The sequence below is a fragment of the Crassostrea angulata genome, chromosome 7 (assembly GCF_025612915.1).
Source record: "Crassostrea angulata isolate pt1a10 chromosome 7, ASM2561291v2, whole genome shotgun sequence".
Classification (NCBI taxonomy): domain Eukaryota; kingdom Metazoa; phylum Mollusca; class Bivalvia; order Ostreida; family Ostreidae; genus Magallana; species Magallana angulata.
This window is the reverse complement of record NC_069117.1, coordinates 49037952-49054955: the sequence shown is the minus strand read 5'-3', so window position 1 is coordinate 49054955 and position 17004 is coordinate 49037952. Positions and strand designations below refer to the sequence as shown.

General features: G+C 33.1%; 1 protein-coding gene across 2 annotated transcripts; it reads left to right on the top strand.

The window, feature by feature from the left end:
• Positions 1-487: 487 nt before the first annotated feature.
• Positions 488-12870, top strand: LOC128191478 (uncharacterized). Of its 2 annotated transcripts, none has more exons than XM_052863564.1 (4): positions 488-776; positions 6577-7193; positions 8893-9438; positions 12046-12870. In XM_052863564.1, the coding sequence occupies exons 2-4, from the start codon at positions 6578-6580 to the stop codon at positions 12693-12695; spliced, it is 1812 nt and encodes a 603-aa protein (XP_052719524.1). In that variant the 5' UTR covers positions 488-776; position 6577; the 3' UTR covers positions 12696-12870. The 2 variants fall into 2 exon arrangements, with proteins under 2 accessions (XP_052719524.1, XP_052719525.1); XM_052863565.1 differs by lacking the exon at positions 488-776 and adding an exon at positions 887-978.
• The last annotated feature ends 4134 nt before the right edge of the window (positions 12871-17004 follow it).

The following is a 17004-nucleotide window of genomic DNA, read 5'->3' as shown; positions in this document are numbered from 1 at the left end:
AAATTCGTTCCGGAGCGATTCTGCAATTTTCTGCTACATTACGGGTATAAGGGCCATGATGCCGATCATTACTGTTGTGTGCATATTGCATGGTATCCCGATCCCGATAAACGTGTGCTAACCTGGTTGCCTAAGCTACCCATTACGCACAGGAACCAGGCTAGCTCATGCGCAGGTTGAATTTTCCCCATAGCATCCGGTTTAATCTCGCTTACCTCAGGGTCCACGCAATAAAAAAAAAAAAAAAAAACAACCAAGAAATTTGTATTCAAAAAAATGTTAAAGATTTTACAGTAAAATAAATCCTTGTTTTTTTTTTAACAATTTACGAAATTAAATTACACGATGCTCTCTCTTTCTCTTTAAAATCTCAAAATATCAAATACAACCTTAAAACTATCATTTTCCATATGCATGAAAATAATAGATTATAGTTTTAATTACGTAACTTAAACGGGCGTACATTACTTTGCCCTTCTAGCTGTCCTTTAAAGGATTTCGTTAATGGCACAATATGTGTTTGTGTGTAGAATTATCTGAACATGTTACATAGACTTAATTGATGAAAGTATGTAAAATATCAACGCAAGTAAAATTCGAGATAAGATTTACTGGATCCGCCTGTGTTACTAATGTTTAAATAGGAAAGATGTAATGGGGTCATTCTAAACCGAAAGTTGATATGGACATTATTGATTATACCATATTTTCGCTACCTTTGAATACATATTCCTTAGATCCAGAAGTTATTGCAGGAGCAGTTTAAGCCTATCGATGTAAGTAATTGGAAGTTATTCTTATATTTAACTCCTCCGTTATATGTCTAAACGTTATATGCATGTCTCTGTTTTGTGTGAAAGGTCATCTATTTACACCCTTTCAACATGGCCGCTAGACTAAAAATTCAACTTTTACTTCCTCTCTACTATCCAATAAGACGACAAGTCACAATGGAGCAATAATAAATGAAAAAACAAGGTACGATTTCCGAGGTTGCATAATATCTAACAGCTTACAGATATGTTATTACATGCATACTGTAAGCTACACCCACAAAAAGCACCATTAACCACCAAAACTAGTACTAATCCCCGTTATTTCCCACCATATTCCCCGAAGGTATTGTACAATAATAAAATTAGTGTAAAAAATCTCAGAATAAACAGAAGAATCTACATATAAATGGTAAATGCAGATGAATAGTAAAAGGCACTTAATTATGGATGTCAAAACTATTTCACAGATGGGAATAAAAAAGAAAGTTTCATACAACTATTGTAAATCATTGACATTTTGTTATAGTGAAATAATATTTAATTTACATTTTGAATAGTGAAAAAAAACCCACCCCAAATTTTAATGAGCTGAAAGGTGATAATTTTCAACCATTTATGGTCTGTAACAGCTTCTAATGATACAGTATCCACTTATGATTGTTTTTTTGAAGAACTAGATAAGGATATTGATGTTGAAGAAATTAAAGTAGTTATTAAGAAATTAAAAAAAGGTAAATCACATGGTGACGACTGTTTACTTAATGAATATTTCATTGAATTTGAAGAATATGTTTCCTATCCTACATAGAATTTTATTTTATTTGTATACTACAAACAGGGTTCTTTCTTGAAACATGGTCTTCTTCTATTATTGTGTCTATTTTTAAAAAGGGAGATAAATCCGATCCTAATAACTATAGAGGAATCAGTCTTGTTAGCAACATTTGTAAACTTTTTACTTCTGTATTGAACAACAGAGTTATAACATGGTCAGATGAAAATAATGTCATTAATGATGCACAATTTGGTTTTAAATCTAAATGTGGTACAAGTGATGCAATTTTTGCTCTAATAATAAAAGACTTAACTGTGCCTTTATTAATTTCAAAAAAGCATTTGACTCTGTTGATAGATCTAAACTTTGGATGAAGTTGTCAAAAATTGGTATCCAATATGCTTTGTTGGCAGTGTCATTAACTATGCTTTTGAAGTATGTTCAAATTCTATTGAAGATGAATTTAATTTTATTAGTCCCCTACCGGTTTCACCGGAGGGGACTATAGCTTTCCTCTGCGTCCGTCAGTCCGTCTGTCCGTCCGTCCGTCCGTCTGTCTGTCTGTCTGTCCGTCCGTCCGTTAGTCCGTCTGTCTGTCCCACTTCAGTTTTCCACACTTTTTTTCTTTATGCATTTGAGGAATAATATGAAACTTGCTGAACAGCTTCAAAATGTCAAACTACAGATCAAGTTTACACTTTTGAAGCGTCTGATTGACATATTTTCGAGAAAATTAATTTTTTATATTCCAATTTTTTAATGTTCGGGTTCGTTATCGGGTTCGGTGTGTAACTGAATAAAGATCACATACCACTATTTTTACAAGTAGTTCCATTCTAAAAATGTATGTATTATTTCAAAAATTCCTAGGGGTACTTAATGGTCGAATTTGGTTCCTTTTATGGCATGGATGGAAAGAAGAAGGTTTGAAAAAAAATACAGGCAGGAAAAAATTTAGAAAAATTATCTTTACAGGCGCAATAGAAAGGGTGTAAAGAGGCCAATGTTTACACAAATTCCAAAGTGAAAATGAATTTTTCATGGTAGGGGTTATTTTAGGGGCCATATCTCAGTCCCCTCTCGATTGATTTTCCTGTAGTTTGGATATGTTGTTGGACTAGTGTCATTCTATAGGTATGCTGTATTTGAACTCATTTGAGCCGGTGGAATTTTTTATATGATTTATTTTTGTATAAAGGAATAAGAGGGAAAAATAATTGTGGTCTGTGTCCTAAACCGTAAACGAGGTCAGTATGTAGTCAGTAATAATATCGTGCGTTACTTGTACCATTCCTTTTCCTGTACCATTCCTTTTATCATTTCTAACAAACAAATAAATTCTATAAAATAGTGTCAAGCATTGTGTTGTAAATTTAATCAGCAGGTTTTTTTTGTATTATTACAATCGGGTTCGTTGTCGGGTTGGGCTGTTTAACTGTTTGGTTTGATTCGGGGTACAGAAGACGGTAAGAAATGATATTGTGCATAACAGTGCATTGTTATAGACTTGGCGAAATTACAGGGGATGAAATAAAGAGTATTATTTTACCTATTTCCTATTTAATTTCTATATCAACTATATAGTTTTAATTTCCTCTGTTCTTTTATCTCTGATTAAAGCATGACATCTCGTTTACAATAGCTCTGAAATAGTTGTGTGCTTGGAAGCTTTCATAGAATTATACAAACCGGTAGGGGACGTGTATTGCTTATGCAATACTCTCAGAATGCTTGTTTTAATATGTCCCATATACGAAGGCTATCGCAAAAAATACATTAAGCCTTATTACTGGAAAAAACCTTCAATGTGTAAACTTTTGCAACTATTTAATGTTGAACATGTAAAAGAACTATGTAATCATGGTAAATTTATTCACTTTAGTTTGAAAATAAGACAAGATTTACTTAATGCAAATTAGATGTTGATATCATATGTACACTTCTGTCACATTCTCCTGTTAACCTACCTGTACGTGTATATTGTTTAAGAAATAAAGTACGAGTTTTCGTGAATGTTGCAGAATAACCTCCGAGGTCGAGAAATGTTGTTTTGAAATATAAAAGCCGAGGCGTTAGCCGAGGCTTTTATATTTCAAACAACATTTCGAGACCGAGGAGGTTATTCTGCAACATTCACGATAACAAGAACTTTATTTCTATTCTACTAACAGCCCAGTATTTCTACAGATCGTTTCTTCTATAGAGAGACGATCTAGGTCATTTTGACGGCTGTTCCGTGTAACCCCAACGGTTTTGTTAGTAATGTTTACATGTGTATCGATCAAAGGAATCACATGCAGACGACAGACGTTTTCTTTGGATTTTTAATACTCTTCACTTATTTATAAAATATCTTTGAATCATGTTCCTAATATTTTAAGGGCAATTTTATACGATTATTACTGCTAAACGTGATATATTTAATGTAAAAACATGCAGTGAAAATGTGTTAGGGAGGTCCTAGGAACAGCCGCATTGATCTTTTGAGGCAATACACACCCTTTTGACTGGAACTAACACGTGAAATTGACATGGTTTTAAAAAAAAATTACGGTTTGAATTTGTACTTTCATGATCAGTGCGAGACAAATAGGTATTTCTGATCTGATAATTTACTGATGACGTTCGTGGTATATTGGAGAATAATGTCCGCGGCATTCTCTTTGATCTTGGCAATAACTGTAGTAGAATTATATTTATTGTACTGATAAGCTGTATAGCTTAAAGTTAATAAAGAACTGAATTGAACTGAACTGAACTGATATAAATTGCATTAGTGATTCCTGACTATTAATGATATTATTTTATCATTAACGAAATACCTAGCCCTCCATAAATAATACAATTTCAAATTACATCATAAAAGACCAAAATTCAAAATGCAAGATAAGTACATCATAGACCATTATTTTATACAATTCTTATTGCATTAGTGGAAACTTCAACCATTAATGATACAATTATGAATGAAATAGTACTGTTATGAACAAGCCATGGATTGTCGCATGCCCTTCTGGCTAGTTCTTTGCTTAAAATTAATTAAAAAAAGAATAGTTTTAGTTTATTTCATTTACGACATTATCTTTACTGTTAATGATCAGCTCGTACTGGATTCTTTATGGATATTTGAGGTAAAATAAAATCATATGGTATTTTTATATAAAAAGAAATGCAACAAAACGAGTTTTATCTCGAAAATAGAAGTTATATAAACATAAGCAAAATTATCAAAGGATTGTTCCTCTGCTTTTGTTCACATCTGGTCTGAACATTCTGCGCCATAAATGTTTTTTGTACATTCTATAAAATATAATACAAAACATTTAGCTTTAATGAATACACTTAACAGTTGGTGCATATGCAGACTTGTAAGAATCTTAGATAGTTCTTATACGACTGTGCCTAAAAGGTTAAACCTTCATTATCAACCTTAATCTAATAGAATAATCTATCTGATACTCCTTACATTCAAAATGCAAATTAAAAAAACTACATATAATGCTTTTAAGTTTATCCACTAATGCAGTATAAATTACCTAAATTATGACGTTTCCAATTGTGACAAGGAGCACGCGGCGGGTGCGGCCGGTCAGCAGAGGATGCTCACTCCTAGGCACCTGATTCTACCTCTATCTATTTGGAGGTCCGTGTTGCTCTGCTTTGAATTTGTATTTCGTTTTATGGATTTTTGAGATGGTTGACGGTTTGTTGTTGTAATTTTTTTATTATATCATAAATGGCCAACTACGTACCTATTTTGCGTTTTCTCTTATATTATTTTGACCCTAATGCAACTTTTTATAATTAGACAATAGTGTATAATTAGAGGTTGCTACATAACTCTCTCCCGGAGAGTGGATACGGTATCATTTGAGCCTTCAGTTACTTATATTATTCTCATTCTGCTGATATTGAAAAAAATATGAGTGCTAAAAAATATGCCATGGAGAAATGCATTTAGCTCACCTAAGAGAGAGGCTTAAGTGAGCTTTTCTGGTCAAACTTTGTCGGTTGTCTGTCGTCGTTTTTGTTGTTGTGACTGTATATAAACTAAACTTGAATCCCTCTTCTCAAAATTCAGTTGGCCAGAACTTGTGTGGAAGGTAGATATAAGTTTGTTCAGTCTTGTCACAAAGCATTCTTAGGTGAAGAAGATTTAAAGTTTCTGGTAGAAATAAGAGTAAATAAAGTCAATCAATGAACTACCGGTATTATTTCTCTCAAGGGGAGACGCTAATTTTTTTGCATTTTAAAATAAAACTTCTCAAAAACCTTTTGGCTAAAAAAAATCTTAATCTTTCGTGAAAGTATTCTTTAATTGTGTAGATACAATTGTCTCTGATTATCTTTTTAACACCATCATTAGACACGTAAAATGAAGTCGCGAAGCGAGTTTACTTGTAAAATGGCGAGTCACGATCTACACGTGACCTTAATTTACTTAATTTCAGAGGTTGGTTAGGATGTTTCGGAAACCGTTTAATGCGAGTAAAGCAACGGAATCAGTAGTATTTTGTCTGAAGATTTTAATAGTTCTGATTATTCCCACAAAATTTGTGTGGAAATAAGGTTAATAAGTCCAAAACTAGCACAAATATATGTGTGCCGTAAATTGCAAAATTTTAATACGTTTGATACTATAGCTCCCAGGTCGTCCATTCGAATTTTATCAGACTGGGAGCTAGCCCTGCAGCTAAACGGAAATGATATATTTTGAAAAGCAAAAACAATTTTATAATTATCAATTACTAGTTTTTAAAACCAGAACTTGTGGTCATTGAGGGTTATTGGTAATAAGATTATACAATTTAGTTCCCAAAGTATGCAAAGTAACTAAGTAAATATGAAATGAGATGTTGCGAATTATCAATTACATTTCACGCCTATACTAATATACCTTATCATAAGGACCAGAGAGTCACTGTTAGATAGAATTACATTTATTGCATTTATATTACAAGTATGTAAATATCTTCAATTAATTCACTGAATGTTACTTGAATCAAGTTTATCTTTTGTTTTCAGAATGACCTCGAGTAAAGCAGTATCTGATGATGACAGGACAAGGTTCTTCAGGTTAATTTCGGTCATAATTGAAGACTTAACAACAATTTTACAAGATCTGCTGCGTCGAGAAATCGGTCCTAGTCAATTATTTAATAGAGTTAAACAAAATTCGAAAAATTTACGACCAGATCAGATAGTCCTTATTAGCAATGCAAAGACTCAGGGTTACAAGGAATTTGACATCACTCTTCTGTATACACTTTTACGCAACTTCTGTCCAAAAATTCAACCTCCTACCCAAAGTTGGGGAATGTCAAATATGCCAGCACAAGGGGAAACAACAGAGGGGGATGACATAGAACGAATACGCCTGATGAGGAATAAATTATTGGGCCATATATCCGAACCTACGGTAACAGCTTCGAAATTTCAATCAGAATGGCGTATCATTTCTGACATTTGTACACGAATGCAGGCCAGGCTACCAAATACCCACTATGTCCAAATAATAGAGGAGGCTAAAGATCGAACAATAGATTCAGACATGGAAAAGGTTTACATGGAAAAAATTAAAGAACTTGTTGAGGATGAAAATACTGTTAAAAAATTACTTATGAAAGTTTTAGAAGATAGAGGTAAATTATTTCCACTTTGCTTTACGAAATCCTTAACTTAGTAAGATTTGCATATACAAGTAACAGTAGAAGTAATAAAAGCCACTTCTTCTGTATGGCAATATAGCTAGGTGTATCTAATTAGTTGCAAGGGGTTGGTTATCCAACTATACATAGCTCTTAATTATCGGTAAGGTGAACTTAAGTAACGTTAAACGTTTAAAAATTATCAATTTAAACATACAATGTAACTTTAAAGTATAACTAATAAATATTAAACACTTGTGTTGCACCGCCGAAGCAAAAGTCAGCCCAAACGGGTGTGCCAAAAATGGAGACGTATCGGCCCGATAAAATTTTATGATACTATCGTAAACCATAATTTATATATTTTTGCGACTTTTATGAAATATTGATTACAAAAAAGTAATACCAAGAACATTTTCAGATCTACAAAAACGTACTAGTAATGACGGTTTATCCGAGATACCTTTGACTTTAATTCACAACTTTTTTATTGAGGGAAATTCTCCGAACATGTGATAAGGTTAGAGTCAGGGTCGGACTAAAGGGAATATGCGTCCATCTTGTACATATGAGGATACGAATGTAAACATTTCTTGAACTGGCTTGTTTCTGCCCAAAACTGGCCAAAAATGTTGCCAAAAGATATAAAAAATAAATAAATACGAAGTCCTACATGTCATTTCGTCTGAAAAATATGCATACAAGAACAGGACAGTGCCCTTTTAATCACCCAGAACAGCTGTCGAACTACGCAGCTACAGATTGATTTTGAAGATCTAAAAAACTGAAAAAATATGAAGGGGGTTCATTGGTGTCCTCTCAACAACCATTTGTTGAGAAAAATGTCTAAGCTTCCTTATTTATTAGCTACCCTATTCTTAAAATGGGCGTCAAAAACCAAAAGATATATTTGTCTGTGTCTATGGAGGTACATTGCAGATATATTTTCATTAAAATAATATGATGTATACTTTTTAAATTTAAGATAATCACTTTTTTGTATCCCTATCCCATTTCTAAAAAGAATTTACTTTAATTTATACTTATAGAACTAAAATATCCCCATTAAACAAACATGGGACAGGTATAGAGATGTATATCAAATTCAAAACGGATTCTTTTGAATTGACATTTGTTTTTTGTTTTTCTATGAAAATATAACGTCAACGTGTCTCTATATACACAGGAGTTCTAAGTATAGACTTTTCTTGTTCTAAAAATTGATCCCATGCTGACGGATAAAAATAGGGTACCAAATTTTGAGGCAAAGTTTCAACTTGAATGAGCAAAATTCAAACTTTTTCTCAACAAATGGTTGTAAAGAGGACACCAATGAAATTTTCAGATTCTTTCAGATTTTTTTAATATTCAATCTGTAGCTGCGCAGTTTGACAGCTGTTCTCAGTGATTAAAAAGGCATTGTCCTGTTCTTGTATGCATACTTTTTCATACAAAATGATATGAAGGACTTCATATTTATTGCCTTTATATCCTTTGGCAACATTTTTGGCCAGTTTCGGGCGGAAACGAGCCAGTTCACGAAATGTTTACATTCTTATCCAGAAATGTTCAAGATGGCCGCATATCTCCCTTAATTTGCGTTAGTCGAAAGGAAGAAGCAATTAGAAAACTAATTGGTTCTTATCTATATTCATTCTTGTTTTACATGTATAAACTTTTCTTCTTTTAAAAGCTCTAACGTCAAGTGAAAATATAACAATTGAAGCCAAGGCTGGCCAGAAGAGAAAATTTGTGGAAACCTTTAGTGATATATGCATTCATATCTTGAATGAGATGATTGATACAATAAATGAGCTGACTTCTGAATCAGAAATAGAACAACTTTATGAATCAGTAGAAGATTTCATAAGGGATAACAGAGACATTGAAAATAGACATCTAGAAAATATGTTAAAAGGATTAGAAGAAAAGATCAAAACATATGCAAAACTGCAAGACGGTCAAAAAATGAAAATTCTGGCAAGATTTTTAAAGTTTAGCTTAGGAATGAAGAAGAATTATGGTGCCTGTGTGGAGAGCTCAAAGGGAAGCTTAATTCTCACAGTAACATTTTCCTCAACAAAATGCTATGATCTCTACAAAAAGGACTCGGAGAAAGGAAAAATTGGACAACAAATTCTCCAGCTGATTTTATATCCTCCTTTTCTTGCCAGTTTTCATCTTCAAGCTGATGAATTGGTTGTATATATGAATGGCCAGAAACTTACACATACGATTGGTAAGTTAAAAGATATTAAAAGACATGGGCTGCTCTCGAATACAGTCTTGAATTGCATAAGTATAAGGGAGTGGATAGTTCCATTAAAAGTTTAGAATCTGTTATAGATCAGTTTAGAAATCTGTGATTTTAAACTTTTATTGTAACAGGTTATCGATTTAAAATTTACAAGCTGCTATGAGAACTTCAGTTTATTTTTTTTCTCTCAAATTAACTACGCAATTTAGTTTGTAACAAAACAAAAAAGAGGAAATAACCAAACAAACAAACGGAGATTTTCAGGTGACAAAAATGTTAATCCTCTTGACACTAGTCATTGATATTTTCTTTACTTAATCTCCTGGCAAATTAAATAATTGTTGGACAATAGAAGTGTGAAATTATCGTAACAGCTAGGTGTGTGAATGTTTATTTTTCTGGCATGTCATTACCGTCTCTTTGTCAACGAAAAAAAAACCCAATGCCTGTCAAAAAATAACTCTCAAGAGAGAATGGTTTAATATCTGGAAGAGAACGGTTGGGCTAACTGTGCTTGAACCCCGCACGTAACCATAGAGTGTTATGTTGGGCTAACTGTGCTGGAACCCCGCACGTTATTGGAGTGTGTGTGGTATCGGGCTAGCTGTGCTGGATTTCTATGGAACGCCAAATTAACATATATTCAAATATTTGTACCTATCTTCAAATAATTGTACCTATCTTCAATTAATTGTACCTATCTTCAAATCATTTGAAGATAGGTACAATTGAATTAAAGATAGGTACAATTGAATTAAAGATAGGTGTAAATAATTATACCTATCTCTAAATAATTATACCTAGGTACAAATGAATTATACCTAGGTACAAATGAATTATACCTAGGTACAAATGAATTATACCTAGGTACAAATGAATTATATCTATCTTCAATTCAATTAAAGATAGGTTCAATTGAATTATACCTATCTCTAATTCTTTTGAAGATAGGTAAAATTCATTTAAAGATAGGTACAATTGATTTGAAGATAGGTTCAATTCAGACATATCTACAAAGGATTTGAAGATAGGTACAATTCAATTATACCTAGGTTCAATTCGTTTTGTGTATTGTTGAAAATAATGAACGCTCCCTTGAAGACATTTCAACATGGAGGGAAACGAGTGTGTGTGTATGTGTGTGTGTGTGCAATATATTTGCAAAAGGCATCATTTACTTATTAAAATATACATGTATATCAATAAGTAAGCCAAAAACATGTATACCCGAATACCCCAAAAGTGACGGAGTTAGGGTAGTGACGTAGTTAGGGTGACTAACGTTATATACCTAAATAAAAAAAACTGGCTTTATTTTTTTCCATAATTTTATCAAAGAATGTATAATTCAGTTGATAATCACTCTATTCATTAAAGCGGTAACAATTATTATAATTCTTTTTTTATTTATCGGCTCAATCTTTCTAAAAGTTGACAAAATCATATTTGTGACGTAACGGAAATGACGTACTATACAGGGAGTATTCATTATTGCCAATATTTTAGTAATTGAAGATAGGTTTAATTCAATTGTACCTATCTTTAATTCAATTGTACCTATCTTCAATTCATTGCATTTGTACCTATCTTCAAATGAATTGTACCTATCTTCAAATGAATAAGAGACAGGTATAATTGAATTGTACCTATCTCTAATTCAATTTGAAGAAAGGTACAATTGAATTGAAGATAGGTACAATTGAATTGAAGATAGGTACAATTGAATTAAAGATAGGTACAATTATTTGAAGATAGGTACAAATATTTGAATATATGTTAATTTGGCGTTCCATAGATTTCCGCACGTTAATGTCCATTTTGTGCACAGAATTATTTCGGACTGTCCGTGCTGGAATCTCCGCACGTTATTAAGTTGTTCCCTTCGGAACTCAGAGAATCGGTTTTCATTGGAATACCATGTACCGTTATTTCATCAACTTAAATACAACTTGTTGAACTTTTGTTTCGTTTGGAGTCTTTATTCAGCGTAAACTTGAGCGAGTGTAACGAATTAAGTTTTCCCCTGAATTCACCATATGGATTTTAAGAACTTTTACCTTACAATTTACAGTTTACAATACAATTAAAATACAAGATACGTTCCTGAAAGTTGGGTAGTATTTTTAGTAGAAAGCCGAGTAGCATGCTACCGGGCTAACCTCAACTTCACGGAAAATTCGCGATAGGAACGTTTACACTTAAAATTCATTGGTGAAAGGAGCATTTCGCTGTACAATAACAAAAATATCGAATTGTTCAAAATATACACTGCCACATTGTTAGCGCATGTACATGGTCACATATAATCAAAAAGTTATTATCTTGACGATTTTTTTTAAATAAAAAAAATCTTCACTAGTAATGAAAAGATTTTTCTCACAATGCAATATATTTTAAATTATATCAAAAGTTAAACGCAGATAACTTGTGTTGTTTTTAGACAAAAATTATTTCTTCTAACTCTACAAATAAATTGCTTTTCCTAAAATCCTGACCAACACTTTTGTTTTTAAATAAAATTTACTGTCATTGTTATTAAATAGTTTGTTAAAGTCCATAAACAATCATATTTTGATGTTATTATTTAAGGGGATGAGTCTATATTCAGCAAATCACCCGGCCTTGAGGCATGTGCTTTCCATCCACACCAGTATTATACAAGGGCATGTCAGCAATGCCAACTTCCTGTCTGTGTTGAATGTATGGAGCATTTAGAACATAAGCAGCATAACTTCTACAGCATATATGACTTATTGAGCGAAAAAAAGGCGGAGCTTAACAAATCACTCCAACTATGTCACTCAACTAGAAAAAAGTTGTTGTCTAGAAGAAAACAATTAAAAACAGAAGTTGATAAAATGCAGTTCATGATGATTTCAAAGTACAAAACTCTTCAAGAACTGCTTAATGAATATTTACTGCAAAATAATAAAAAAATTGAGGCATTTTGGGAATCAGAAAATGATGAAATTGACAGCAAAGTAGAGGATATTGATCGATATATTTCTAACGTAAACAAAACATTAAATACAGTTTCTAAAAATCGACCAGCTCAGGCTCTGATTCACTTGCAGAGTTGCTCGGATACAGAAGATTTATTTCAACTCCACAGAATTGTCTACCCCGATATTGGCATAAAAGAAACGGAATTATTAAAAACAATTAATCTTTTTGGCAATATACCAGAGAGCAAGGGAGCTATCCCTAAAACGAAAGAAGAACAGTTAACATCACTTTGAAAAGGCATTTAGAAGAACGTATGGAACATATCGTGTATGTATCGGATCTTAAATTTGTTCTGGATGTTTAATGTAATTGTTTGTACATGTATAAATAAAAATTAACTATTGCATAAAGTTTGTAAGAAAGCATTAGGTCTCATACATCATTGAACAATAAAGTCCATGAAATGAAGTGTATTATTATTTTTTATATACTGTAGACTACTATATATGTAAAATACAAAACATGGTCAGTCATCATAAAATACAGTGCAGCTGGATATTAGCTATGCGTTTTCATGCAATTGATATATTTGTGTCGACATAGAGGGTTAACTGAATACACTTTATAACATATTATCGTGTTCATTAAGCAGCTGCTAAGAGTTTGTCGTTGTCTTAACTATCTCAACGTATGCGGTCCTCACTTGGAGTCAGATATAGAGGATATCTATATTGTGTGATTTTATATTTGCTTTATCCAACGAGTTGAAATGGTGTATATATTCGCGAGGCTTGCCGAGCGAATATAACCATTTCAACGAGTTGGATAAAGCAAATATAAAATCACACAATTATAGATGTTCTATTTATCTCATACAATTTGATTTATATAATGAAGCTTTTGAGATAGTCCCTTGTGTGACCCAAATTGGTTTTTTTTCAAAGATTAAAAACGATGATGCAACGTTGTGTTATGCGGCTATTGTGACCTTGCGCAATACAATTTAGTACGTCACATTCCTGAGATAAATCTAACTGTTTTAATGTAAAGTTTCACTGAAATAAACCTTAAAATAGTTTTTTAGCTCTAGATAATTTTTCTTAGAGCTTATTCACTTGATTAAATGGAAATTCCGATTAGAAGACTTGAATAATCAGTTTTGTTGACATACACAAAGTTGCGAATGCTCGTTAGTTTGAATTGACTCGAACGAGGAACAGTTGTTGATGCATGATGTTTAATAAAACAAACACTAGGCTAGCCTTATGATTCAACATTGAAAATAGTGAATAAGGATGCTTACTGGTGGTGGAATAAAAGTCTCATGAAACATTATTTCGGTAAGTTCTTGTATATAAACACAACCAGAGCGCTCTGTTTTCATCGCGTCGTCAGGATGAACTCGATCCTTGATAGTTAACGTAATTTGTAGTTTTATAAACTTCACAAAGCAAATTGAAAGTTGGAAGTGGGCTAAATTTATCAAAAATCTTGACAAACAAGAAAAAAGGGTCTTGTGGTTACGGTTATGAATAACTTTGCAAAAAATGTAGGGGGTAGGGGCTACCCCCCCCCCCCCTCACAATAGCCCCCCGGTTCCGACGCCTGTGCTACGCAGTTATGTGTTTTCCTTCATATTTGTAATTTAAATCTTTGACAAAATCAATTTTATAATAATTTTTGTAGTAGATATAGTTATGTTGAAAGTACTCTAGCAAATCTTCGAAAAAAGGTAACTGAAGCGTTGAAGCGAGGGGCTGTGTCAAAAGTAGTTCCGACCGGAAGTATTTGATATAGCATCACCCGTGTGATATAGCAAAGGTTTATCACACGGGTAATATACACCACACGTATGAGATAAATACGTATAAAACTAGACTAGACAAACCATATGATATGGACGGCAAATGTTGCAGACACGAAGCAACCAAGAGGAATACTGGCAACGTCATTCAACTTATCTTACTCTGCACGTCATATATTTTATCAATCTTCAAAGAGGCCAGGGTTAGTAATCTTGGAGAGGTTTAAAAGCTTTTTGACAACACTGGATGTGAGCGCAATTAACTACACTCCTTTTCTTTGGGATCAAGAAGTAATACAATTACAAATCATAACAATCATATCGCTCACATGAGGAACAATAGGTATGATAAAATCATCTTAAGGTTCTCCGATCCTCATGAGCCTCAAAGTATTTTTTTCATCATAAGAATGATATTTTTCTTTCAACATTTATAAATCAAATGATATAAAAGGATTTTTTTTTTAGAGTATCAATGCATTTTACAAAGTTATTGTAAATTTGCCTACAATGGATATAATGGAATAAAGAAACAAGTTGAGTTTAAAAAAAATCCGATGCATCGATTGGCTCAAACTCTATACCAAGATGTATATAAGTGGGAGTGCTTCGTGGATCCACTACGCCAAGTATGTAGTTGTGTAACTGATGGTTATACAAGCAGTAGAATACTTAACTAAAATTGTCTGTATATAAGTCATATTTATGGTACGAATAAAAGAAATCTGGATAATTTAGAGTTATCGAACTTTGCAGAGGATCGGAAATAGTTAATGGAGTAATGATACAAACTATTTGGACAATGTTCAAAAATACATGTAGATCCTGTATAAATAAAATCCATTTTCCCCCTGGATATTCTTATGTTTATAATCATTAGTCCCTTTTCTAAAAGGATGATTTTATAGTCATATCACATGTTGAGTATTGCAGTTCTCAAACAACTGTTTATGTACGCGATATAAACCTACATCAAACTCTGAACCCCTTGTTAGGCCGAAGAACTGTCCTGGGGCCAAAGTCTTAACAATTAAAAAGAATCATCTGGCTGATTAGTTTCTGAGAAGATTATTAAAGATTTACTCTATATATTCTTATGTAAAACTTTGACCCACCCATTGTGGCCCCACCCTACCCCCCCCCCCCCCCCCCGGGGATCATAATTTTCACAACTTTGAATCTACACTACCTGAGGATGCTTCCACACAAGTTTCAGCTTTCCTGGCCAAATGGTTCTTGAGTGGAAGATTTTTGAAAATGTCTCAAAATTTTTCAATAATTTCTAATTATTTCCCCTTAAAAAAAGGCGTGGCCCTTAATTTTCACAACTTTGAATCCCCTTTGCCTAAGAGTGATTTGTGCAAAGTTTGGTTGAAATTGGCTCAGTAGTTCTTGAGAAGATGTTGAAAATGTAAAAAGTTACGGACAGACGGACGGACGACAGACAAAATGTGATCAGAAAAGCTCACTTGAGCTTTCAGCTCAGGTGAGCTTAAAAGGAAATTCTGAAAGTTTGACCAAAAAAAATTAGAATATAATCATCTCCTATTCTATATTCCCACGTTGTGTCTACTTGTTACAATTTAGTGAAGATAAAATAAAAGGCATGTCGGAAAAGAGTCTAGCCAGCAAACTTAGAATTTATAAGATTGCTCTATAATACATCACAGATAACATTAGCTGCAGAAATGTAGCTTTAAGTGAAATTTGGGTTGATGGACAATTTTTAGTACTGAAATTTTCACATATTCCTAAAATGGGCGAATACCGGTAAATCCAAAACCTTGCGCAACATTTTGAATGTAATGAAAATACAATTTTTTGTCTGGATATTACTGTAACTCTACGGTCCGTCAACCCAAACCTGAAGAGCTACAGTTCTGCATCTTCACAACGTCAAGGCTTTGTGATTTGTGTGGAGTTCCGTAATCACAATGCCTTGACGTTGTGAAGATGCAGTTCTGCAGCAAAGAAAATATTAATCAAGACGTAATAGCAAATAGAGACATCCTGTGAAACTTTTGCTTTTACCATCAAGACTTAAAGAAAACTAGGGAGTTAGATTTGTACGATCAGTCATGCTCATAATATCAAGAAAGGTGGACCATTCTTGTTGTTCCTGCCAATTACCAGAAGTGAGAATCTTAAACAAGATATACAGAGACTAAGTATTTGATCTAATCCAAGAATGCAATTATTTTCAATGTGCAGTTCCTTAAACAAAATAAGACATACAATTTGGTATAAATAGATTATTATCCTGTTAATAGTAGTAATAACTTTGAATAATGAGCATTATTAAATTACTGAATTTTTGTAATATTTCAAAAATAGATTTATATGTACAGTATAGCAATAAAGAAAAATAAATTCTTCTTATAGTTGATACCACAAGTACAGTGAATTATCGTATCATAACAAACAAAAAATTCTAACATCAGTCGCCTGTGATTGATATCATGTTAACATGGAGTTATCAATCACTCTTAGAAGTTACAGGCACGTAGCATCAGGGGGGGCCAGGGGGGGCCTGCCCCCCCCCCCCCCCCCCCCCACTTTTTCTTGCAGCAACAAATTGTTTAGAATTTACATATAAAAATATGAATTAAAATGGAGTTGGGCCCCCCTACTTTTTTGGAAGTTAGTAAAAAATTGATATGAAAATAAGGAAATGAGTAGTAAAAGTGAAGTAACCCCCCCCCCCCCACAGATTAGGAATTTCATGATTTGGAAGGAAAAAAATTTTGGTAGGGAAGAATTTTTTTTTGGAGGTATAGTTGAGTCCCCCCCCCCCCCCC